The sequence below is a fragment of the Cavia porcellus genome, unplaced genomic scaffold, assembly GCF_034190915.1.
Source record: "Cavia porcellus strain 051 isolate PalLab524CR breed Dunkin Hartley unplaced genomic scaffold, mCavPor4.1 scaffold_8, whole genome shotgun sequence".
In the NCBI taxonomy this organism is placed as follows: domain Eukaryota; kingdom Metazoa; phylum Chordata; class Mammalia; order Rodentia; family Caviidae; genus Cavia; species Cavia porcellus.
The window spans coordinates 45,392,459-45,418,404 of record NW_026947491.1 but is presented as its reverse complement, the minus strand read 5'-3'; the positions used below and the strand labels follow the sequence as shown (position 1 = coordinate 45,418,404).

General features: G+C 49.7%; 3 protein-coding genes and 1 long non-coding RNA gene across 8 annotated transcripts in view; 1 reads left to right on the top strand and 3 right to left on the bottom strand.

Annotated features, from left to right (window-relative positions):
• Window positions 1-24,089, bottom strand: part of Hoxc4 (homeobox C4) — a 38,148-nt gene extending 14,059 nt beyond the window's left edge. For 2 of the 3 annotated variants that reach the window (XM_063254871.1, XM_063254873.1), the window contains exon 1: window positions 23,553-23,679. The gene's annotated coding sequence lies outside the window, so the exon portion shown is untranslated. Of the gene's footprint in view, window positions 1-23,552; window positions 23,680-24,065 lie in introns of those variants that run through there. The other variant, XM_063254872.1, reaches the window with a different exon arrangement.
• Window positions 5,954-9,116, bottom strand: Hoxc5 (homeobox C5). The gene is made up of 2 exons (XM_003476242.4): window positions 7,716-9,116; window positions 5,954-7,018 (listed from the first exon to the last, which is right to left on the bottom strand). The coding sequence occupies exons 1-2, from the start codon at window positions 8,167-8,169 to the stop codon at window positions 6,804-6,806; spliced, it is 669 nt and encodes a 222-aa protein (XP_003476290.1). The 5' UTR covers window positions 8,170-9,116; the 3' UTR covers window positions 5,954-6,803.
• Hoxc6 (homeobox C6) lies at window positions 10,522-23,659 on the bottom strand. Of its 3 annotated transcripts, none has more exons than XM_063254875.1 (3): window positions 23,553-23,659; window positions 12,383-12,728; window positions 10,522-11,659 (listed from the first exon to the last, which is right to left on the bottom strand). In XM_063254875.1, the coding sequence occupies exons 2-3, from the start codon at window positions 12,534-12,536 to the stop codon at window positions 11,352-11,354; spliced, it is 462 nt and encodes a 153-aa protein (XP_063110945.1). In that variant the 5' UTR covers window positions 12,537-12,728; window positions 23,553-23,659; the 3' UTR covers window positions 10,522-11,351. The 3 variants fall into 3 exon arrangements, with proteins under 3 accessions (XP_063110945.1, XP_063110946.1, XP_003476291.1); XM_063254876.1 differs by having other exon boundaries at window positions 12,383-12,545; XM_003476243.4 differs by lacking the exon at window positions 23,553-23,659 and having other exon boundaries at window positions 12,383-21,857.
• LOC134477324 (uncharacterized) lies at window positions 21,939-25,213 on the top strand. The gene is made up of 3 exons (XR_010049299.1): window positions 21,939-22,181; window positions 24,058-24,166; window positions 24,484-25,213. It is a non-coding gene; the product is annotated as an uncharacterized LOC134477324 (long non-coding RNA).
• The last annotated feature ends 733 nt before the right edge of the window (window positions 25,214-25,946 follow it).

Sequence of the window (25,946 nt, the reverse complement as noted above, 5' to 3'; positions counted from 1 at the left end):
TTTGAAAGAGGATTTTACTCACTGTGTAACCCAGGCTGGCTTTGAACTCGCAGGGATCATCCTGCATCAGCTTCCTGAGTGCTGGGATGACAGGCGTGTGCCACTGAACATGGCCAGTCTTTGATAACTCTTGAGCAAAACACAGTATCATCACCAGTCTATCATACTACTCATATAAATGGAAGGTGAGAAAGCTGGGCATGGTGGTTCATGCCTGTAATCTCAGTACTTGGGAGGCTGAGACACAAGTTTTGCTGTGAGTTGGAGGGCAATCTGAGCAACATAGTGAGTTCAAGGCTGACCTGAACTACATAGACAGATCTTGTCTCACAAAATAAAATAAAGCAAAATTAAAAAGAAATAATTTAGAAGATGAAGAGGGTCTTGATTCTTTGTGTGTATTCTTCTCTCTCTCTTTTTTTTTTTTAAGTTTTTATCGTTACCAGGATTCGAACTCACGACTGCTTGCTTGCAAGACAGGTGCTTATGCCACTGAGCTAAATCCCCAGCTCCCTGTGTGTATTCTTCTCTTAACTGGCTCAAAATTATTTGACAAACTAGAAAGTACCAAACATGACTATTAAAAACAACTTCTACTTTGGTTTCCTTCCTGTATCATGCTTGAGACAGTTTGATAAAGCTAATGGTTCCTGAAGAATTTCCAGAAAAATAAACCAAAAGAGATCTCTAATTGCCTGGTTTGTTCCCATGAGGATCAGAATGAACACTTCTTAAAGGTAAGTATATGAGGGTACTGTCAATCAGAATTTGAATTCAAGGCTGACATTCACATTTGCACTGTAGCCTAATTTAGAGTTCACCTCTTAAAAGTGCAGAGAATTGGACAGGATTGCAGAGGCAAACATGAGAATACTCTAGATGATGTTCCTATAAGTTCAGATCCCTGTACAATTGAGATTGACCTTGATATACAACTTTGTTGGAAAACAAGGCCACAAGCCAAAAATGACTCACAGCTGGTTCAAGGGAAGAGGGAGGGGGCTAGAATATGCTCAATATCACCCACTCTGAATCTGAGGTAGGGCAATAGGGTGGACCCAGGAGGTAAAGGGCTACAGAGAAGGGAGGAAAAAAGAAGAATAAAATAGAAGGGAAAATCAAGACACAGAGACCCAAACAATTTTTGCTGATTGGTTGATGGGAGTCATGTGACCTTATATACAGAGCATTCCTGATTGGTTGTTTGACTTCTAAATTAAAAACCTAGGAGTAAAATTAAGATTTCTGGGTAGGCTGGGGCACAGTTGGCACCTGATTGTCTGCCCATTCCCCTCTTCTGAAGATTAGGTGGTGGTGATGATCAAGAATCTCATGCCCCTTTTGTATTTGTCCTGTCCCCAGGTGAAACCTGGAAAACAGTAAAAAATTGACCTGACTGCAAGGCAAATCATTTGAGAGGAAGGAAGCTCTATTGTCCCAGGAAGAGAAGGTGGTATTTAAAAGGAACTTTTAAGCCCAAAGAAAAGAGAGGGACCAGGAATTCATTGAATGCCTCAAGAGACACTGTGAGAATTTGTAAAACACACTCACACAGCCTCCACACAGAGAGAAAGGAAATGGGACTGAGGTTTGGCTGGGGTCAGCAAGAGCGAGCATGGTGGAGTCTTGCTAGGGTGTGGGACTTTGGCTCTGACTAATTCTTGGTTAAAGACCACCTGATTTTGCTAGGGCCCTGGAGAGGCTAGAGGAAGTAGAAGAGTGAAGTTATAGACCAAAGGAAATGCCCATCTCCTTGATGCTTGGATTGATAGGAAAGTTTCTAGAACTCTTTATAAGATCACAGACTGGTGGCTGAAAGAGAGCTGAGGAGGGCAGGTAAAGGTGTGTGTGGGGGAACCTGAGAGTTAATTTTTTGAATGGGTTCTTGGAGAAAATCAACAGGGACTAGGGCTTCTGAGGGAAATGAGGAAGTCTGGGGGAGGGGGAGGGAGGCCAAATCTTGCCAGGGGACTGAGGCTCTGAGATCAGGCATCAGTGGGCACCTACATTCCTTACAAAGGAGTTTGGCTTAAGTGCCCTTTATCTTTTTTTGGGCCTCTATCTTTCCTGAGTGGGTCGCATCTATCTTTCTCTACTTGATTCTGTTTTCTTCTTTGGTGCTTGGGTTTCAGAGGCCTGAGTGAAGCTTCTAGGATGACATCTTCATTCCTCAATGTGCACCTTTCCACAAATCATACACCAAGACCTTCTTACCCCAAGACCCTCTTATCCCAAGGAAGCCTCCTCTTCAGAAAAATTTCCCCTTCACTCCCTCCCCCCCTCCAGCCCTGCTGAATCCCTCCCAGTTCCCAGGAGCCTGAATTCACCTGTTAGTTTCCTGGCTTATCTCCCTGTGAAGGTGATGCACAAAGGGAGTGTGCACTCAGAGGTGTGGAGGTCACATGCCTCCCACGATCAATGCCCCTCCTATGCTTACCTAGAAACCCAAAAAGAGCTCCCCCAACTGCTTCCCCTTACAGTGCCCGCATTGAACCCTGCTAACTCCATCCCTTAGAGGCCACACGGTTCTCTGCTTGGGGAGCTTTTCTAGCCTAGCAAAGACACTCTCTCCCGCCATGTCCAATACACAGAACATCATACTCACAGAAAGAGTCCTGTAGGCCTCCTGGGGCCTACTTTTACCTGAGATAAGGAAGACTCCAGCAGCTAGAGGGAGAGGGAAGCAAAAACCACACTGGCCTCTGACAGACTAAGACCTCAGATTTTGCATACTAGGAAACTACACACCAAAGCCAACTTAATAGTGAAGAGGGAGGAGATTAATTTGGAGCCAGTCCAGGCAGCAGACTGTGGACTCTGTAGTTCCAGAGCTCTCCTTCCCTGTCTTTCTCCTCAGCTTCCTCCCCTACCTGGACTCTGGGCCACTGGCCAAGGGCCGAATTGTTCCCCTCCCTGAAACAGGGACCCCAGAGGCACTTTGCACTGGTCTAGAGTTTACACGTTTTTACAAACACCAAACATGTATGTCCCTGCCTCAGGCTTTCTTCCCACGGAGAGAATGTCTCCCAGAGTTCTAAAGAGCCCAGGCTTCCTCCTCCTCAAGCTGACTTGCAGCTGGAGGGAATGAGGAGGAAAAAGAGAGGGGAGGCTTGGTCTGAGGAGTCAGTTCCCCCATCTTCCTGCTTCTCAGCAGCTTTCTCTCTTCTCCCACCGCTGAATGGGGAGGCCTGGAGAAGCCTTCCTCTTTCACCTTAATGAGTGGGAATTACCTTCTTTCAAGAGGTGGGAAGGGAGTTAGGCAAATGGAAAGAAAGGTCTCAGAAGGGGAGAGAATTAACTTACAGCGTTCGTTCGTTTGCCTGGGATTCATTTTCGAAGATGTAACCTCTCTCACCATCATCCCCAGCGCCGTAATCCCCTCTAACTGCCAGGCCTTCTGTCCTAGCATTAAACCTCACCAGCAGCTGCGTGGCTGGACAGTTAAGATTATATATGATGTAAATATATTGTGGGTTTGTCAGCTCTCCCTACACCATAAAACTTGGTTTAATGACATCACGTGGTCCCCCAAGAGCCACTCACAGGCTTGCCTTCAGGCCATTCACATAAATAACCTCCAAAAGTTTCAAACTCCTAAATTCACATAGAAGCTATGCCTATTTCTCTAATGCTCAGTTACAGTAAAAAGCCCTCGTGCTGCTCCTTTGCCCCACCCCTACATCCCCTTACAGGGTGGGGAGGAAGGAGAGGATGGATCTTTATTTATTTACTTACTTATTTCCATAAGGACCTGTCGCCTTCAAGGTTGTGTTATTTTTTCTATTTTTTTTCCTCCTCTCTCCTCTAATTGCTCAGAGTGGGCCGTGTCCCCTCTTCCCACTCCCCCGGGAAGGTAAGTCATGCTTCATCCCCTTCTTTCTTGCTGCCAGAGTGGGTGGGTTCCAGGGCGAAGTGGAGAGGCAAGGTCCCAGGTCTCCTTTGGGACCCAAAAGCCCCTCCACTTACTGCCCCAGTGCAATGCCAAACTCTGGTTCTTGGAAATTGTGCCAAGAGGCTGGCTGGTGGGACAACTACCCCTAGATACTAAGCAGAAGCTTCCATTCAGGGAGAGATCAAGGGGCTGGGCCTCACCCACTCCCAGCGCAGGGGAGTATTTCTGAGGCCTCTGGCGTGGGTGCCGCTGCAGGTTCCACTGAAGCTCAGTGGAGGCCGAGCTTGGGCGGGCATAGGCCTGCACACTGTGACAGGAGGGAGGAGAGCAGGAAGGCACAGCAGTGTTTTCCCCAAGCGTGACCCAGCTGAGTCAGTTTTTCAGCAACTCTGGGGAAGGAGAGGCCCAAATCCTGCTAGGGGAAAGCAGTCAGTGCCCAGCGGGGGCTGCTTCACTGGCCTGGCAGGTCTGGTCGGCATTGCTCCTTCCTGGGTAAAAGCCCTTGGTTCTCTTCCTTGGTCTGGCCCCTGGGGAAGAAGCAGACTTGGGAGGCTGGAGCCAGTGCATGTGGTGACACAGCCCCTTTCTTATTTAACTGTTACCCACTGGAGACGCCAGTGCTTCTTCATGCTTCACTGCTTACCCAATAGTTTTACTCAGCATGGAGAAAAAATTAAAATAACTCCCTGAAGAAAATTACACATTTTATTTCAGGGAGGGAGGGGGAGAGAGATTGAAAGTTGGTGCCGGTGGGATGGACTGACCAGCTTTGTGCAAGTTGAAGAGAGACATTACCCATGCCCTAAACTGGCCAGAGTCCAATGTGAAAGGGTGAGGGTGGTAGTCATGAGTGCAGCTCAATAAACATTTGCTGAGATCGCCTATGTGCTAAGTATGGGGCAAGAAAAGGCTCTTGGGTCTTCTAAAAAATGATAGGCAGATGGGTAGCTTAGGCAGCAGGATAAGGACAAAGTTAGCCCTTATAATAAATCCAAGGAACATCAGCATTAATAATCATAAATACTCTCCCTGCCCCTCCCCAGAACTACTCTGCTCCCTTCCTCTCTTGGCTGCTGGAGCAGCTCCTAGCCCAGCAATAGACCCCCATCCCAACAGTGTGGGGGGCCTAGGCTAGGCTCCAGGAAATCATCCCTTTGTGGGAGGAGGCAGAGGAAATGCAGTAAAGTTTTATGGACCCTTCCCACATTTGTTTCTCCTACAAAGTGCTTCCTCCCTCAGCCCATCCCAGCAGCAGGAGCTGAGCAGAGCAGAGTGGGCCTAGGCCAGCCTTAAGGTACCACCTGAATTAGCTGCCTTTCTTTATTCCCTGTAAGTCACCCTCTCTCTCCAAACAAAATCTCAGAGATTGAGATAAATGATGGCGAACAGACATGACTCTGGCCCTGATCTATACAGTTCCCAACCCAGTTAATTTTCCTAGCTCTAGGAAACAGTCTGAACATTTCTGGCCATGCAAGTACATCTAACATATTGCTCTCCCTGCTTCCTTCTCCCCTGATATCTTAGAAAGCTGAAGTAAAACTTGCCAACTCCTTCAGCATGATACCTCTCTACCAAGCAGTACAACTTTCTCTAGGGGGTCCTTCTATGGCTAAATGGGTTTCTAGATTGTGGCTTCACACTCCCTCTGCCCAGTAAAGCCCCTTCAAGGACCACCTTGGAGACCCAGGAGAGATTTTCAGAGGCCCAAAGGGCTCAGTCTGAGCATGCACCATGCACGGCGGAGCCACTGGTCCCTGCCCGTTAGATGTGGCATGGAGTGAAGCTACTGCCAGTGTAGAAACTTCAGTACAGATGGAAAAGCAAATACAAGAGGCCTGTGCCTTTCTCTTTCTCCAGAAGTCATTTTTGGAGCCAAGAATCAGAAAAGGAACTCAGTTTCAACTCCTTCTCTTGCAGCCCCTAGAAACAACTTAAAACATTTCTTTTAAAGGAGAGGTTTAAAGATTTTGGGCCTTATGCTATACTTTACAACCCATTTAGACACTTTTACGCAAACATGCCCTAAACAGACAGGAGCCGCCGAATCTTTAATTCTGTTCTCTCTTTGTCTTTATTTAATATGACAAAATATAGTTTCAGGAAGGACCTGGAGTCAATAAATAGTTGGGGAACAGCGATGGGGTAGCAGGGCAAGAAAGTCATGGCAGGAACTGGGACAGCAAGGAGCCTCTAGGACCACTCACCAGGGTCCAAATGGCAGAAAGCCCCAATAGTTGAGCTAGCTAGCGGCTGGGGCTGCGGGCCTGAGAGGGCATGCAGCAGGCGAGGGCTGGGGAGGTTCCCCGACTTTGGGGTAGGGGAAGAAAATGTGGAGAGGATAGGGCAACCTATCAGTCTTCTCCCCCTTTCATATGCAAACATTAATAAGTGAAGACTAAACTTAGTCACCATGAAGAAGTACCCCAGGCTGACAATGGACTCTGTCAGTAACAAGCACCTGCCAGCCTGAGGTCTGGGGTCCTCTGGTTCACCTAGCTGGAAACAAAAGAGGAAAGGAGGTTGGGGTGAGGGGCCTGCAGCAGACTGGGCCCACTTTAATTCAGGTGGGCCTCGCAGGGGTTTGGGGACCAGAGAGGTGGTCCAGGTTGAGTTTAGTTTAGCACTAGCCTATGAAATGACTCTGCAGAGATAGCCCTGGGCCCTAGATGCCCTGCAGAGCTAAATGAACTTTGCTGAGCCGAAGGGAGACAGGCAGAGCAGGCAGCCCCTGGGAAACCCAGTCAGTGGGGATGCAGAATACCAAGGAAGAGCGCTTATGTCTGTGAGGCTCAGAAGCCAAAGCTCCAGCTCCTGCCCCCCACCCCAAAACACACAGAGAAAAACCGGAAAAGGAAAGTTGCAGGGACCAAGCCGGTTGGGGTGCTCTCCGCGGGCTTTCCCGCTGCCTCTAAAGAGCCTCTTTGCTTTTCATTTTGGAATCTTTCTTCCACTTCATCCTGCGGTTCTGGAACCAAATCTTGATCTGTCTCTCGTTGAGACATAAGTTGTTGGCGATCTCTATGCGCCTACGGCGAGTGAGGTAGCGGTTAAAGTGGAATTCTTTCTCGAGTTCCAGAGTCTGGTAGCGCGTGTAACTGGTTCGGGACCGCTTGCCATCCGTCTCTGGAACATAAATCCCCCCACGCCAGGAAGGGGTGAATAGTGTGCAGTGCCCCAGCGCCCCATCCCTGTCCCCAGCCCCCACCCGCAGCCGGAGAGAGAGGCAGCGCCGCGAGCCAGGCCCGGCGGGCCGCAGCGGACAGGCCCGGCCCAGCCGAGCCCCGGGAAAGGCGCCTCCGCCCGGGCAGGAAACTTTCCACCGCGGCCTTCACTCCGCAGCCGGAGGGCTGAGGGGGGTGTGGGGGGAAGAGGGAGACCCAGGCTCGGACCGAACAATAAGCACTCTCGAGATCCGAGCACCGGGGACCCCCCTCCCGCCCCTCCCGAGTCGCTGGGATCCTCCGGAGCCGCGAGCGCCGGCCGAGCCGGCTCCGCAGGGGAGGGAGGAGGGAGCCGCGGGGGGATCCCCGCTCTGGAGCCCCGCGCTCCTCACCCTTCAGATCCCTCTATTTTTTTAACTCCCTCCCTCTCCCCCAAAAATTGAATATTGCCTTTTATACACGTTTTGTTCCTATGATCCAATTATGTCGTCGTAAATTTGGGCGCACACAGCCTCTAAGCCTTTTAGTGGACAGTTTTACGAGCCATTGATGCCTGGATCGTAAAATTTATGGCCGCAGGTTTTTTTTCTTTATTTGCCCCGCATGGCCTATAAAACCCAGGCGGACCCGAGCGCGCAAAATGAAGTCCTAAAGTTTACCGTGGCTCATGTGCAGTTTGGTCATCCACGGGTAAATCTGTGGCGGGGCCGGTGGCTGGCTCAGTCCGGCGGGTTGCCCTGTCTGCGCCTGCTCCTCTTTGATCTCCCCTCTGCTCTTAGCTCGCTCCTCCAGCGCCGGGCGAGCCGCCTTCTGACTGTACATCCCGGGGTTCAGAGGAGCCGCTTCGTCTCTGCCCAGAGCGTGTCCCGGAGCGGCCGCAGCGCTGCAGGCGGGGCGGTCCGGGTGAGCCCGGGGGTTGGCAGCCATGTCTACCCCGTGGAGAGAGTTGGAAGGCGCAGGCGGTGGGAAAGTGATGCTTAAATCCAATCCGCCGTAGCAGTACCTGGATGCCTGCACCTCTGAGGCCGATCCATAGTTCCCACAAGTTTGCATGTTATAGGCAGGGATATTGGGGCTCTGCTTATAGAATGAATTGGTTACGTAGGAGCTCATGGCGGGGAGGGCCCAAAAAAAATTTCTGCACCCTTTTTGATTAAGGGTGATTTGTGACTCTTTGAAGTTGAGGGGTTTTTGTTCTCCAAAGTGCACAATTTATAGGTGGAGATATCTCTTTCTTTATCCTATGCGCTCTTCCCAAATAAGGGAGCCTTAAATAGAGTCACGTGACTCGAGCGGCCACTCATAAATTTGGCTTGATGACCTCCGGGAGGTTAGTGATGGAAGCCGGAGAAACGCATCTTGATATGTTGGCAAAGCCTAACCAAGGGGGAGAGGGAGTCAGAGACAGAGAAAAAGAGGGAAGGGGGAGAAAAAAAAAAATGGTTCTTGGAATTGGGGGGTAGGCGGGACAACGAGCCCACAGCGACACCTGGTGTCTACTTGTAGGAATTGCATCATGATGCTGCTGCTCGCCTTTTGGTGGCTGGATTTTCTATCGCGTGGAGAAAGTAGTTGCTGCTGCAAAGATTTCCTGGGCAGGCCCTTGCAATTCTACTTAAATTGGAGAAGAGATGAGGTCTCACTTACGATGTACAGCGGTGATTTTTGTAATGTATAGCCCGTTCTACCTAATTCCTAAGTCTGCTAAACTTCAAAAATGGCTGAGTGAAAAGGTAGCCGGGGCCTAGGTTGGAGAACCAAGTGGATTTCTCTCAGGTTCCTCAAACCAAAGGTTGAGATCCCTTGCCTCAGAGGCCCCCAACACTGCTGAAGAAGTGAATGTCAGCATGGGAAAGTGGACCTCAGCCTCTGAAGAGGCAGACAGGATACCCAAGAAGGGGGGGGGGGGCTCCTGGGTGAGCACACTTAGATAAGCAAGACAGGAGGCTGACAGTGCTGCGGACTCTGGGATAAGCCTAGAGGTGAGCAGCCAGAATGATCTGGTTATATTTCACCATGCCAGGAACCTTTGAATGGCAACAGGCAATTTTCAAGTGTGTGTGTGTGTGTGTGTGTGTGTGTGTGTGTGTGTACATGTGTATGGATGTGCATGTGTTTATGCATTTGCATGTGTGTGTATGGATGTGCATGTTTGTGTTGAGGAGAACCAGACACAATGGGATGGCAGACTGCTCTGCATCCTTGTGTGTGATCCTCATGTTGTACAGATGGCAGATACCTCAGACAGAAAATAGATGTTACCTGAGGCCATAGAGAGGCAAGATTCAAGCCTCCACAAATATTACTAGAGCAAGGCAGAGGAAAAGGCCTGTTTTCAGTCTTTAGGGAAAAGACCCCTAGGCCAGGTTTCCCAGGAACCTGAATCCAGAAGGCCCATTATAGAGTAATTTCTAAGATTTTTGGAAGCATGGAGACGACCTGATTGGTGGCTGGGCAGGACAGGCGGCTGTGCAACCATGGCAGCCTTTGGTTAGTTAGGTCCTCTGTGCCCTTTTTGATCCTCTCCTACTCTCAAGGTTTACTCTTTCCTGGTTGCTTGTCTCCCTACACATCTCTGCCTCTGCCAAGAGAAGCCCCCTCTCTCTGGTGGAGGTGCTTGAGGGGGCGCTGGTGGGGATCTGGAGAGTCTGGAAAATTCTGGCAGATTTTTTTCTCTCAGGGAAGATCCCTTCACCACCTCTCCCTTAGGCCCACTCAGGTTTCTCTGCCTGGGCTTGGGAGCCAGAAATGGTTAAGGGTGATGTGCTCCCCTCACCCGCCAGGTTTGAGGAAAGAAGAGGAAGGAATCAGACAGGCTGGAGCTGCAAAGAAGAAGGAATTTTGTCCCGGCCACCTCTGGAGTCCCAGCGCAGGCGAGAGCTCAGTTTCCAGGCTTTCTCCTTCCTGATGTCCTTGACTCTTACAATCCCTGCCGAAGGACTCGAATCGCTCGGTCTTCTGTTCCCCTCCGCTCTCCTCTCCGCCTCCACCACATTTCGCAACAGCGGGCTCGGCGCGGGCTGGGTGGGGAGGGCTTGCTAGAGCGGCGTCCCCTTCCCCAAGCTCCTGGTGGTGGGCGAGGGCGACCGCGGTGCGCGGATAGTGCTTTTTCTGGCCTTTCGGGGCTCTGGCTTCACAAGCCCAGGAAGCTAGACTATCAGTGACAAGAAGAAAGGCCCGCGTGGAGCTTGGAGTCCGACCTGATCCAGGCACCCCCCCCCCGCCCCCAACGAAATCCTAAGCGGCCTTTTTTGCGGGTGTGGGCTGCTCGGCGTAGGGAGCCCTGAGAGGCCTCCCAGCCCCCCAGCGCGATCACAGGAAGAGCCCGAGGCCGGGAGTCTGCTCCAGGCCCCCGGAGAAGGCGAGTGCAGAGGCCTGGGGTTTTGCTCGGCGGGCGGGCAGACGAGCGAGCGCTTGGAGCCTGCTCCAAGCCGGCGGGCGAGCGAATTGACAGAAATGCGGATATACACTTTTAAAAATAATATCAGTTTTATTAAATATTCGAGAACGGATCCAGAGGTCGGATTTGTACAGGAGGGTAACACGAGGGGACTTATTTATTTATTCATTTATTTTCTCCTACTTGGCTAAACAAATGTCATTCACTTTTTTCTTTTTGTAATTTTCCCTCTTTTTTTTTTCCTTTTTAAAATGAGATTGGAACACTGACGGTGCTAAACATAAATATAAATACAGAGACCACAAATACAGCTAAAAATATTCACACAGAAACGGTCACAGTTTGTAATATGCCATAATGACTCCCAGGAATCTTTAAATACAATTTGCCTGGTCTGGGCATTTGCTGGGGCAGAGGGGCTGGGCGAGGGCTGTGGGGAGGCCCTGGGGGTTCTGTGGGGCCAAGGTGCCCCTCCTTAGGCCTCCCACCCTCCCAGGCTGCCAGGCCAGGCTCTGAGGCCCTAGAGTGGAGGCCTCAGGCCCGGAGCCGGCTCTCTGGGCGAGGGCAGGGGGGTTCGAGGTGGGGCACGACCTCATTTGGAGGAAAATCTGTGGGGTCTGAAGCGAGGTTCAGGGAATGTGCCCCCCAGGCCCGGGCGGGGGGAAAGGGCCTGCAGACAGACCGAGAAAGAGCTAAAAGGAGGAGGCGCATGGTGAGGAGTTGTGCGGAGAGGGAGGGGGTCCAGAGCTGACTTTCAGGTCCACTTTTGACTTCCTAATTTTGTTTTTAGGGAGTCAAAACACATCAGTTGTGCCAGTGATAAATACAGAGTGTGTGATCAGGGGAGAGCTGGGATGAGCGAGGGGGGAGAGAGGGGTGGCAAGGACTGTCCTGGTCACTCTTTCTGCTTCTCCTCTTCTGTCTCTTCCCGCTTTTCCTCTTTTCCACCAAGGCTATCGGCGGCGGCCCCTCCGCCACCCCCCGAGAGTGTGGACGTGAGATTAGATTCTTTTTTCCACTTCATCCGGCGGTTCTGGAACCAGATTTTGATTTGTCGTTCGGTCAGGCAGAGTGCGTTGGCGATCTCGATGCGCCGGCGCCGCGTTAGGTAACGATTGAAGTGAAATTCCTTCTCGAGTTCCAGGGTCTGGTACCGCGAGTAGATCTGGCGGCCGCGCCTCCGGTCCGCTCCATAGCCAACCCCTAGAGATCCGGGCACAAAACACACTAAAAACGATCAGCAAAGCGTCCTTCGAAGACCACTATGCCTAGCAAAGTCCTGACTTCCCAACTTGGCCAGCGGATCGCAGCCCCCTCAAGCTCCAGCCTTCTAAAGCCTTTTGCTCTGCCCCACCCCCACTGGGGTTACAGCCAGGACCCCAACTTATATAGTCCTCCCATAGGAGGTAGATATATGTCCCAAAGAACCGCCAGAAGGTGGGCAGGGCAATAAAGAGGCAAAAAGCTGCTAGTCTAAAAGCTGATGAAAACTCAAATAGTGAGGATAAGGGCCCATTTCCCAAGACTGAGCTCCCCCCACCCCTCTAAGCACCCTACCTCTTTGGAAACTTCTCCCCACTTTTCCATTCTGTCCTCTCCCTGTACGTTCTTCTCAGCCTAACTCGACTTTGGGGGACTCCCTACCCTCTCCTCCCTCCCCTCACCCCCCTGCCCTGTTCTTGCCCCCTCAGCTCGCAGTGGAGTCCTCCAGTCCGCCAGGGGCCGAGGGGGCCAGGCCCCTGTGAGCCAGAGTGGGAGGCAAGCAGAGGGGGCAGAAGAGGGGGCCCTGTCTCGGCGTCGGCGAGGAGACGAGCGTGATTGTTTTTATGGGGCCATAAAAAACTCTCTCCGCCCGTTCTTCTAGGGAAGCCGGTCATAAAGCCAGTTCAGTTTATTTAATTTATATCTCGGAGCTGTAAAACTCACCACTGTGCGAATTCATTCGCTGCATCCAGGGGTAAATCTGGATACTGGCTTTCTGGTCCTGGGGCGCAGTCCTGCCCTGCTCAGAACTAAAATCCTGAGCGATTGAGGTCTGTGTGTTATGTCCTAAGGTGTTTTGTCTGCAGTTTGAGAGCATGTCTTTCTCCTGGTAAAAGGAATTAGATCCATAGTCATACGGCCCCCGGCTGGAACTGAACACGACATTCTCCTGTGGCGAATAAAAGGGAGTCGAGTAGATCCGGTTCTGGGCAACGGCTGCTCCATAGGTCGAGAAATGCCTCACTGGATCATAAGCGGTGGAATTGAGGGCGACGTTGGGGAGGACGTCCTGGCCCCCGGCGAGGTGGCAGGATAAGGAAGGGTTAGTGAAGTAGGAATTCATCCCTTTGCCTTTACCTGGTCGGGCTATGATTTCTTTAATATTTATTTCTGTCTCCAGTTTGTACTCGGAACTAGATGGTTATAGGGACGGCTCCAATCCAGGACAGACAAAATGACAAAGTCAGCTGACCCCCTTCCAGCCAATCACAAGCCAGATGTCAAGAAGGGGGAAAAAAATCGCTTCTGCTTCTGTTGATTCCCTAGTTGAGACTAAGTGTGTGCTTTGAAAGTAAGACTTGGATTTCTTTTTGAAATATATGTGTAAAGGAACTGGTTTGGGGGTAAAACAGGGGTGTCTGTCCTTTAGTAGAGCCTTGGGCCCACAGAAAGAGAGATGTACTCCTGGAAATCTCTCAACCCAAGCTAATTTTGTTCAGTTGTTGCCAGAGCCTGGGTGGAAGAAATACCTGTATTTTCAATCTAATTTCATCTTTAATATCAGCTCCATTTAAAACTACATCCTGATTTCTTCATGGGAAGATCTCCTTCCTAGCTCAGGGAGTTCTCAAATACTATAGCAAATCCTGGTTTGACACCCCATAGAGTGAGTCTCCATCACTGAACTGAGGTATTTTTTCTAATAATTACAAAAATCAAAAGGAGAAAGAAGTTTCATAAAGCATGGCTCCCAGAGGAAAGAGAGTGTGACTGAGTCAAGTTTAGAGGATATATGGGAAGCCATGAAGTTTAAGGGGCGAGGGCGAGACTGTAGTGTACGGTGGCATAGCTGAAGTGGGCGAAGGGAGCATCTCTGTCCTTTTCTGTCTCCCAGCCCCTTTCTGCCTCCTCCTCCTCCTCCTCCTCCTCAGGACACTCTTTTTGGGAAAACTCTTAGAGCATTTTTGTCTAAAGGGGAAAATGTATACAAATACATTAAACAAGAGAGAAAAAGGGGCAGAGAGAAGAAAGGGAGGAGAAAGAAAACTCCGAGAGTCTTTTTAGAGACATCAACTCCTGTTTATGTTGGTGAAAATTTATGATTTGGAGCTAGCCATGACCGGTGGGCTAATTCACACAGGATCCAGCCAGAGAGGACTGGTAGGGTTCTGATGGACAGTGAGCTTCGTGCAGGCTCAAGCTTCTGCAGAGGTCAGAACCCTTCTATCTCCTCTGGATTCACTGCCCTGCCAGGGGAGGCGCCCCTGGACCTGAGTTCTGAGGCTTGAGGATTCTGGAAAAGGGCTCCAGGGGAGTTCTTGTCCAAGTGCCAGCCACCCCTGGACTCTCAGTAGCCTCTAGCCCAGTTTTTCTCATCTTGGGGCTAAAATAGGGGAGAAAATGTTAGGAAAAGGCAGCTGGGTCTGTCCTAAGTTTCAGAGGGTGCTGCAGTGGGCAAACTGAAATAGCTGAAGGTATATAAATGGAGTTTTTCCCCAGATCCAAACTTAATTTGATATCATGACACAGGCAGAAAATGCTTTCAGTTGACATGTGTGCACAAGTAGCAATGAAAGCTCATATTTTTCCCCTCACTTTTTTGGGAGGTGTGTGTGTGTGCTGACTATAATAAGAACCCGGATGTCGCCTGGATTTTATGATCTTTTCCTTCTGTGTAACAAAGCGGAGTAATCAATGGGTAGCAATAAAGCCATAAACGGGACTACGCTGGGAAAAAAACCTCGTTTATTCATCTTCTATAACGTTAAGGTTTCCCTGGAGTGTCGCTAGGGGGGAAAAATAAAGTTTCAAACCCAAAAGCAGACAGTGTGTGCAGGAGCTGGTGCAGACATGTTAGTTAATACATGAAACCTCGTTAGGGGGTGGAAGAGTCTTTCTGCCAGTTTGTGTTTCCTTTTTAAAATCGGAGCCCTTCCCTCTTCCTTTAGAAAGAAAGGAAATTGGTTGGCATTTAGAATGTTAAAGGAAAGATCCTTATAAAGGATCTTTCCTTTGGACTACACTTTCTTCTTCATGAGGTGATAAAGTTGCAAGGCTAGAGGAGGGTACTCACATTAAAAAGAAATTTTTAAGAGGAGCTATTTCTTTTGGGGATGACATGGCAGGTATAACAAACATAACGCCACTGTGAGTTAATTTTTGCTCTTGAATCCAGCTGTCCTCAAATTCATAGCATGCCTGGGCAGAGGTTTCCAACAGCTGGTTGGGGCTCCAGTCCCCCTGGAGGACAAGAGGTAGAGGGAGAGGAAAAACAAGGAGGGGAGTACCCTGGGGCTGAGCTAAGGAACAAGTCAGTGCACCCCTGGACAAAAGTAGCCTCTCTCATAGTTCTCAACCCTTTTCTGCCCTGAAGGTAGCTGTGTAACAAGTAGAAGAGGCCAGAAGAAACAGTTACCCCCCCCTCATTTGGAGCAAGATTGCTAGAGGGATAAATCATGTCAGTGGTATTTCTTTCAAGATATTAAATTGTTGCAATGTACAACAAATTGAATGATGGAAGATAGGATGCCTTAATGAGGTTTTGCTTTCAATGAGTGTTGATTTCCTATGTATTTTAAAATGGCTTTTATGGATACCTTGAAAGAAAAGAAGTGGCTTGTTGGGAAGCTTGTGTGCTTCAGCCCCCCAGCAAGGATGCCTGAGTTTCTCTGAGCCCCTCCTTAACCAGATCTGAAGAGGAAAGGGGCCCCAAAGTTGCGTACACTCTCTTTTGGGGCCTAAAGGTGGTGGGCTTCGGGGGTGGGCGACCTGAAGAGCAGAATGTAAGTCTCAGGCCCGGAAAGTTAAGTGTTTTATTACGTCCCTAAACAGAGGGCAGAGACTGAAAGGTCTCGCCGATTTATAATGAACAGAAACCAGCTGCTGGGAGAAAAAAGCAGAAATGCTGGAAGGGGGAGTGGAGGGGAAACAGAAATACAAATACATTTCCCACTGCTTAAATACTTATGGAAAAATTAATTTCCGACACATTCTCCTCTGTCACCTTACGTTCCTGGGGAAAGAAGCCTCCTTTCAGTCAGATCTTTAATTATGCAGCTGAAATTTTGTCGGAGGATTCGCTCCAAGGGGGGAGAGCAGGTCAAATGAGTCCGATCTTTCCTCCACTAGACATTATTTTCCTTTTTAATTCCATGTTCATTTTAATTCTTTTGGCAAAGAATGGCTATGGGGGGCAGCTGGGACTTGGATTTTTCTAGATATATTTATATTTTCCTGTGAAATTTGTCTGAAAACAATTATGGAAATTCATCAGCAGAAGCAAGAACAGATGTTTTATTAAAACTGCAGTTGAGCTCTGTAAATATGCAGAAGTCTTGGGGAGGAGGGAGTGAACTCTCTCTTTGTTTCTATAAAACAAGCCAAGAGAAATGAGAGAACACCCCCATCAGGCCAGCAGTACTCTGAGCTGCTCTGCGCCACCCCCCCCCAGGCCTTCCACATTAGGGAGCCTGGTGTCAAGAGCAGGTTTTGCTTTTGGAACTGTAATTAGTAAATTCAAAAATGAAGAAAAGGAATAAAGAAGGCAAGTTTGCTCAGTCACTGCCCAGTCCTCCTCTCACCGATCTAAACACATGCTTTTCATGAGCACTAATTATAGGAGAGGAATTTACTGCCTGTGCCTAGGGCCTGAGTGGGGTGCAGCCACTGGCCAGGAGTCCCCCCAAGGCTAAAGGTAGCACTGGAACTGGGCATTTGGGGATTTCCTAGGGTGCATTAAGCGCTGCTTTTTCAGCCAGCCTTGCCTGGCTCAAGAACAGGGAAACACTAGGGAGTTTCTGGGCTCCGGACTGCAGAGGGGATGGCTGGGACTTGATCTCCTCCATGAAGAGGTTCTTGGGCAGGCCTTCCCTTGCTTGCCTTGGCACTTCACTCTGCTCTGGGAAATATATCAATTTAATTTCGTGGGGCAAGTCACTTGGAAGTGAGCAGGATGAGATCCACAATTTTTATTTGGTGGACAACCTTGTGTCTGTCTCTCTGTCTCTCCAGATCTCTAACTCTGCCAGGACGTTTGTGACTCACCCTTGCACTGCTACACGTATTCCATTCCTGGCCGCTGGCGGGAGGCAGGCAACTAACTACAGCTTGGCGCCTCCGGAAGCTGCTTAGGGACCCCAACCCTGGAGCTGCAAGACTCAGTGCTCCATGGGCAAGGCAGTTGGCTGCCTAGAAGCTACTGCATCTTGCCAGAATGCCCAACACCACCCCTAATTTTCCAGAGCCTGAGAAAAGCAGTTGCTCTGTCAGTTTCTTTTATACCACTGGGCAAAGGCCAAAATCCCTCTTACAGAGAAAACCGAGTTTCAATAATTGCTCAGCTCACCTCAAAAGAGCTCTGTTTGGTTAAGGCTTTGCTGTTCTAGAGTGAATGCTTAGCGGGTCCTACTGGTTTATGATTACATTTTTTATTTAAAATTAAAAAATAAACCTACCCCAAATGGCTGGTGTTTTGTGTACCAGCTCCTTTGATCTCCTTAGAATGGAGTGAAAGGATTGCAGAGAGCTTCACAGTCTGCCAGGGAACTGCTTAGGGACTCCAAAGATGGCTAATCCAAGGGGCTCCCAGTTTTTCATAGATGTGGGGAAATTTTCTGGGCAGTGCTCCCTTCATATACAGACTGCATTCCACACAGGAACACTCTTCCTTTCAAAGTTCAGGCTTGAAGACACTTGGGAAAAAGTGAAATTTGACACATTCAACCCGGAAACAGATGCCATTTGTGGGTGCTGATATTCTGTGCACAAGATTTAGGCTAACCAGCTGAAGGGAACTGGGGGTCCGTTGGGAGGGGAGGAGGAGGAGGAAGGGGCCAGATGGGGCATTTCAAACTGCTTAGAGCTGCCCCAAACACCTCAGAGGCCTGCACTAGTGACTCCTTTTTTGAGCTAAGAAGAGGTTGAAAGACTGCTGGAGTTACTTTTGCTTTATTGCAATTCAACGGAGAAAAAGGGTATATGGAGGGACTTTACTAACTCATGACATATTTTCTCTCCTTTTTCTTTCTGTATTTTTGCCTGGGTTTTCCTTTCTGGCACCCTACTTACTGCTGCTAAGATCAGCAAACACAACCTCTCACACTGGTATTCTGTCTGGCATCTCAACTCCTGGCTTCTCTCCATGAAGATTAAAAAATAAAATAGATCTCAAGTATCTCTGCTCCATTACACCCAGAAAGCCCTTTTCTGAGCCCTCTTCTGTCTCCATCTCGAAAAAATCCTAACTTTGGGGGGCCTAGCTCTCAAGTCTTCCACCTTTATGCCAAGCAGATGAGTATCAGCTGAGGAGGCGGCCTGTGGAAAGTTTGGGAACCCTGGATCTCATCCCTGTTGGGGACTAGGAAGGACCTCAGCCACCTTAGGATACTTCAGGAAGGCAAAGCAACTCTCTCTATTTGGCTAAGGAGGCAAAGTTAAAATTCACATTATTTAGAATAGCCTTGGACCTCAGGAGGTTATCAGAAGAGGAAAGAGGGGCAGAAACTGTGTACTGCCATGCACTAGACCAAAGGATCTCCAGTTTCTGGGTTTTCTTATGCTCCTCAATGCAGAACATTGCTTGGGCCCATTCTGGAGGTTTATAAGAATTGTAAAAATCAAGGACCTGGCATTTATGACATCATAGTGAATTGTCATAGGGAAATTGTAAATGTCATAGATGTTATGTATAGCAGGAGAAGCTTTGTGTGTGGATACACATATCCTCTTTTCACTTTTTTTCTCCTTTCTTTTTCTTCCTGATCTAAATTTTCCCACTTGAAAATAAAATGTTATTATGCTCTGGAACAGTAAGCCAACAATAAAACATCATCCTTATTTCCCTACAAATAATTTTATCCTTTATTGTTTGTAATCTAAAAGGACCATTTAACCTATGCTGGTGAAAAGAGAGGAAATGGGGAAGAGGAAGTTAATTTCAGAAACAAGAGTATTTCTTACTTTGATGATATTCTTAGATTTGACAGCCAGGAGCAAAATTAAAGGCGAACCAGTCTCATTGACTCTACACCTGGGGTGACTGGAGATTTACAGGATCTTTAGGGAAAGGGCAATTTAATTTTGTAAGATTTGTTTAAATTTGCTGCTATTTGGGGAGGAGGTTGAAGAAAATGAAGGTAGAAGATCAACGTGCTTTATCTAGCTTTATGAATCCTCCAACATTAACCTGATTTAAAACCAACAACCATGTCTCCGGGAATCTCCCGCCGAAAGGATTGGAGGAGTCTAATGAGGAGGGCTCAAGTTCCTCAATGATTCTGGCCCCCTTACCCAAGCAGTTACCAGGGAAAAGGAAGAAAAACTAGAGGCAAGAGGAGGTCTGCTCATAAGTCTCTCTACCATTAGGATACCCAGAGGTTTATGGTGTCCCCATAATTCCCTTGACCCTATAAACAGTTGCCCTATTTTAGGACAATTTCTGCTTCCTCCTCTCGGAAAGTAAAAATGAAGGAGCTGGAATGGGCAGGAGGGGTGCTAGCAGGGGTTGGGAATTCAGGATCGCCCAGCACTTTGTTCTCCAAGGCAAATTTGCTGGTTTGGCGGGTTTCAGACGCAGGGTGGCAGCAGACAAAACAAGTAAACAAGTCACAGACACAATAAACAGAGGCGGCTGCAGCACCGTGGCAGAGGCCCTGGGCTGGGTAAAGGGCTCCATTCTGGGGTAATGTCACCCCAGTGCCCCAATGGGGTGGTCACAGTCAAAAGCCCAAGGCAGCCCTCAGTGACAGCAGAAGGAAGGTAGAAGAAAACTGCATTCTTGGGCACAGCTTCTCTGGACATGAAATTCCTGGGAGGGACTTGAGTGCTTTGGGAGTGGATGGGGAAAACCCCCTAGCCCTGTTCCTGCCCTTACTTTCTTTTATAGGGCTTTCCATTGACATTTATTTCCCCTCCGTTCTGTTTTCCTGGCCCTGGAAGCAAGAAAGGATGAGAAAGGAGGCCGGTTAATTCCCGGCAGCCGTACATACTTAGTTCCCCAGGCCCCAGCCAGGAAAGCCCAGCTTGGAGGCTCCCAAAGAGCCTCCACCAGCTTTCTCAGCTGGCCTGGCCTTGACAGCAGCTCAGGCAGCAGACCGAATTCAAATGCAGTGACACAAGTAACCAGAGTTGGATATCTAGGGGATCTAGAGAACTTCTAATTGGCCCTTAAGACACAGGCAAGTCTGAAGTACGATGAATAGGCAGAGAGTTTAGGGAGAGGGAGAGATGTTCACCTTATCAGTTCTGGCTTGCCTTCTTCATTCACCAGCGTCTCTAAGCACCCTGGCTAAAGCCATTCCAGACCACTACTGAAGGCTACTTTACTAAACCACTCTAATCCCTTCACAGCCCCAGGGAAACTTTCAGAGTCAGACTCTATCCCTGGCTGTTCAGAACAGCTTACAGGCCCGTGACACCCATGAACAAGCTGATAAATCTCATTTTCAAGATGCCTGAGCTTTCCTTCTAAGACAGTCTGAAATTTGAGGAGTACATAGAAAGATGAGGAGGGAAAGCAGACAGGATTTAGTGTTCTCCCAAACCTTGAACAGTAAAAGCAGTAATGCCCGAGAAAGAAAGCCCTTCTAGCATCCACTGGTTACTGGAACCCCGCATACGCCGATTCCAGCGCACATACACACACATTTCCAGCAGAAGAGCACAGAGGGCATCCTTAGTGCACCTAGAGCTCTCATGAGCTCACTCTCAAATAGTAAGGACTAACAAAATTTTGCATGCACATAAAACGGTGTTTGAACAAATATAGGCATGGTAATATACAATTAGGCACTGAAGAAACATGAGTATATAGTCATGCATAAATCTAAGTCGCCAGTATATTTGAGCCTGTATATAATACATGCATAAAGCCACAGAGCTTGGTTTCAGAACACAGCAGCCAACCCAACAAGGTCGCCTTCTTCAAACAAGGTCGCATTCTGCATTCTCCGTGGGGGTCACAACTGTCAGACCAAGAAGGGAAAGGGTTTGCTCTGCCCATTTCTCTTTAGCTAGGAACTGGTGCATGAAATAGAGTGGATGGCCGGAATGACAAAGCCCTACAAAGGGCACATCTGAGGGTGTCCAAAAAGTGGGCTCAGAGGGAACACTGGGGCCCTGGGCTCTGGGGAAAGTTGCCAGGCCTCGCTGATCCACAGATCTGTGTTTCTGCCCAGTCTCTTGGTCTGGGTGTGCAGAGTCCTTGAGCCAGAGTCTATTCTCAGCCACCCTGGCTATTATTAGATAATCACAGAAAAGCTCTCCTGCAGTGAGGACCACACCAACAGAGGATCTGGAGTTGAGGGTTGCCACTGGTGACCCCTCTTGTGTTTCTGCTTGAGTGTCAGAGGAGAGGGAAAAGGGGAAGAAAACAGTAACTCGGAAGCACAGGACTGTTTTATCCCCTGGGCAGACAGAGCAAGTGGAAAACCACTACTATGTGTTCTCTACATCCCTGTCTCATGAGGAGTATCAGGCACAGAGAAAGGTGGGGGCCGAAGAAAAGGACAGGAAATCGATAAAAATACAACACTACCTCAAAGTGATGCTGTTAGCTGATAACCTCGCACCCTAGCACCCAGACATCTCTTGGGTTAGCACATTACACTACATCCCCTTGGGCCTAGAAAAATACCCCAGTCTCGCCCAGGCCCGCCCCTCCGATGGGAGGGGGGCCCTCCAATATCCCAGGTGAATCATACTGGCCCAAATAGTCCTCTCCGGAAACGGTTTTCTTTAGGGGACGAACAAAGGAGACATGTGCCCCCCTACAACACCCTCGACACTGCCGCGATCCACAGGGGCGTGGGTGGACAAAATACAGACGAAAGAGAAATCGAGGCCTCACCGGTCGGCGGTTCCCACAATACTCCAGAAGAAAAGCTCCCATTTTCGGGCCTCCTGGGCCCCTCCAAGTCCCACAGTACTCCCCTTGCCCTTTTCAGATCCCACGGCCTCCGGTCTAGGCCCGCCACAGCTTGGTTCCCCGAGGCGTCAGCCCTCTGGCCGCGCCGCAGCAGCCAGCCTGAGAGCGGCGGCCGAGCAGGCGGCGAGCTAGGCCCATTTGGGAAGAGCCAAGCGTTTTTCTCGATCATAAACAAGGAACGCGAAATTAGCCCCTCGGCAGACGCCTCTGCCCATACACCAGTGCTGGGGGGGTGGGTAGGAAGGGGGAGAGAAAATGCCATTTCTTCCCTCGGGAGAATACCTCAGAGGCCTTTATGTCGGCTGCGAAAGGGGACTTTTGGGGGGGGGGGGCAAGAGAGGAAGGGAAAGGGATTGTAGGGGGAGGGGAGAGAAGATTCACTGCCAGCTCGGGCCCAAGGGGTTTGATTTGAATGCAGTCGAATTATAGTTTTAACAATTTGATAAAAATGGGTTTCTCCTCCCTAGCCACCTCCTCCCCAGGCGATGAGCTGGGGGTTTAAACAGGAAATTGAGGAGTGCTCCCCTCCCCCACGCGGGCTTAGCTCGGAGTCTCAGTCGCGCTCAGAAGAGGATGGGGTGCTGTTGGTTCGTATTGAAGGTAAGCTTGGCCCTCAGACTATCCGATCTTGCCAGAAATAGGCCCTCTCCCCATCGCTGGGGTGTTTGCCTGGATTGTAAGCATTTTCGTGTGCATTGCTCTTTACAAACCGAAACTCACGTATAGAGCTGCATCCGACCAGGCCGGCGAGGAGCAGGGCGGGGTCATACATCTAATGGCAACATATTCAGGGCCAGGTACATTTGGAAGAAATTAAGCCACTGTGTTATGAAACCAGATGTGTCAGGTTAAGACTACACAACACACCATTAGCACCAATTATTAAGGAAGATCCTGAGCACCCAGGTCTCTCTCAGGCCACCCAATTCAGACGCTGCTCTTGCAAGAGCCTGTTGCCCCGTGAGTCTTAGCTGCAGCCACAGCACCCAGAGGACCTGGCCTCTCCCCGCCCAGCCTGGGGCCTTCCCCATTCCCACTTCTGTCCTGGATAGGGCAGATCCTAGCCTACAGTCGCCAAAGAAGGCGGGTGAAACAGTTCACTAGGCATCCCTGGTGGAGTGACCGCGGTTGCGGGTGGAGGTCCCCGGCCTCCGGAAAGGAAAGCGGATAGGCCTCTTGTCTCCGAGCACCAGCACAAGATGGCTTTTGAGTACTGCATCCCCCCACCCCCACCCTCCACCCGCAGTGCAGGGCACCTCCCACCCTTCCCTTCACCGGGGTGGGGGCGGGAGCAGAGGGTGGGCAGACGCTTTCCCCACGGCTGACGCGCACCAGCTACCAGCCTCCCCCCTAATTGCCAATTAACAGGCCCAGCCGCCCGCCGGCCGCCAAGCTACACCCGCTTCCTGCTCCGCGGCGCGGCCCTGGGCCCACAACTGCGCATGTGTGAGCTCTCGGGAACGCGCTCTCCAGGAGGGAGGGAGCTGCCCGACAGGGAGGGGGCTCAGGAAAGTTTGTTTGGGGGTCGGGGGGCTGACGTCGCTCAGGGGGGCAATGAGCAAAGCCTACAGGTTCTCTCTCTGGCCCTGAAGTTTGAGCTTTTAGCCAGCCCCTCCTTGGGGTCTCAGTCCCATTAACCAAGAGTAGACAGATCTAGAATAAACAGGTACAGACACAGCGGGCACCGGGCAGACCCTGGGCTTTCGCCCACAGGCAAGGTCCTCTAGTCTCTCGATCCCCAACTTCGGCGCACAGTGACATCAGGACAACAGTTCACCCCACTACCAGTTACCAATATTCCACTTTAGCCCCCCCCCCCACTTTTCCTCCCCATAATTATCCACGAGCCCACCTTCTAGTCAGCCCCCCTCCCCTCTCTAACCAAGACAAGCCGCTGCTGTACTTATCTTGAAACCGCCACCCAGCTACGGACCATTAGTTACATATTTGAACCAATAAGGAAACACTTACCGGGCGCTGCTGTCACTCTCCCTCTCTCCCTCTCTCTCTGCCTCTCTCTTTCCCACTCTGTCTCTCTCGTCTTCCCTCATTCTGTGCCGCTGCCGAGCCTGTCTCAGCTGCACATACACACATATACTTTATGTAAATGTAAAAATAAAAAAGAATAATGCAGATCCTCAAAAAACCAAATAAAATTAAGGAGAGTTGCGCGAAGGGGACCGAGGGAGAGCTGGATTGAGAGAAGGGGTGGAGGCATCTGCAGCTCCCTATCTCAACCCCTGCTCCCGCATTCCTCCTGCCCCTTGGGGGCCAGAGGACCGGGGGGAGAGAGGGAGAGGCCCTCAACTCCTGCTTTCCCCTCCCATCCCCGCCCTCTCCAGGTGCCCCCAGTTTCCGGCAACTCCACCTGGAAGGAAAAAAAATTAAATGGGGGGAAATAATTATTAATCAGATTAATAAAAAAATACTAATAATGAAGGGAGCGACCCGCGCAGGTTTCCCTGGCAATGGTTAGGCTCTTACAGGGAGGACTGTTCTGCGGAGCGCTCCGAACGGACAAACCACAATAAAAAGTTCACGTTCATGGATGGAATCCACATGACTTCTTGTGGCCAATCCAACTTGTGAGTCGATCGTAAACTTTTATTACTCAGCTGTAAATTTTCTGCAAACAACCGGGAATGCGATGCATTTGTGTAGCGTGTGCAAATGGGCGCCGCGGTGGCCATGTTTACCCAATTCTCTAGGAAAGGGAGCATCCCCCACCCCGTCCCACCCCCGCCCGCCACCCACTCCCCAAGGGCTCGCTGCTCCAGGCAAGCGCCGAAAGGGCGGGGGGGGGGGGAATGCATGGGAGGAAAGAAGAAAGGGTTCGGGTGCTGGGAGTAGGCTGTCTCCTTTTACTGTGCCGAATTTTAAATATTTTCCTTCATAAACGCAGGTAATAAGGTTGGATCTAGGGGAATCAACGCTTTGCGAAGATTTGTAACCTGAGGAATGAAGTTAAAGGCCCGAAAAGCGTTACTCTTACCATCCCTACCGCTCTCCCTCCACGCCTGGAGAGAACAACATCCTTTCTATTTTCCTTCTCTGGTGTCTTTCATTAACCCTCATCCCACCCAGGACAGAAACAGAAGTGGCAAACCTGGCAGCCTCTCAACCAAGGCTACCCAGGACGTGATGAAAAGAGCTGACAGGACTAGACCAGCCCTGGGCAGTTCTGGCAGCAGAAGGGCTGAGAATCTGGGGTGTCCTCCAGAACCCTCCAAGCACCTCTCATCCCAAGGTCTCTTTCTCGGACAGAATGGCATTAGCTCCCCTAAAGATCATTGCTAGTATGATCTCCACGCCTCCAAGGTTCTAATGGCAGCTTACAATCCTTTTAGACATAAAAGCAAAATTAAAGGCCATTCTTTTGGTCTGCATTTCCTATTTCTTTGGGGTGCAAGGCAGTTTGAAACCTTTCCTCTCTTGTCTGGTTTCCCACACCCACCTGCCTTTTTCAGAAAATTTTCCTGGTTTGGTGTCTAGACATCTGGGATATGTTTCTGAGGCCCTAAAAGAACCTTTTTACTGCCCTGAACTCTATCTTCTGAATAAAAATTCCAGCCATCCCCGCTTTATTTCTCCAGACCCCTAATTTTGGTAGTGAGCTCCATGTGGGGAGTCCAGAATAAATACTATTTGCTGGAGGTTGGCAGCTCAGCCACTCTCCCCACTTGCTGGAGATCTGAAGCCCAGCAGCTCTCTTGATCGGGCATTGAGAGCTGGCACGAAAGTCAATGCTGGGTGCCCCCACCCCAGCCAACAGCGAATTCTTCACCACTTCCCCAAACTTCAGCAGTAAGCAAAACAATTCCCTCAGCCGGAAGCAGAGACCTCGTTTCTTTTACAAACCCACCCATAAATTTTATAACAGGTAGTTAAAAATTACGACAAGGAAGCTCTGGCCCAGCTTTTCACAATGGGCAGCGGGGAGAATGGAATAGCACTGCACTGCGGGCAGCTCACCGGAAATTTTACTTCTAGACTATGGCACAACCTGTCCTGAGTTCTCTCTATCTGGGGTTGGGGGCGACTTTCCCAGCCACCAGGAAGTCACTAGGGCATCTCATTTGGGGAAGATGAGAAGGGGGTGGTGAACCTAACCTTTCATTCAAGGGTTCCCCCCAAAGAGCTCTTCAGAAGCTCACTACATCCTGAGCCCCCCCTCAAGATTTCTTCAACATCAGCACCTTTCTTGGCCTCTAAAATAAGAGATCCAAAGGGAAAGAAAATGCCGAGAATATATATATATATATATATATATATATATATATATGCCAGAGAAACGAATTTCCCCCAACTTAATACTTAATAGCTACATTATCCTGTCTCTACCGTTGAGATTAGAATAATAAATTC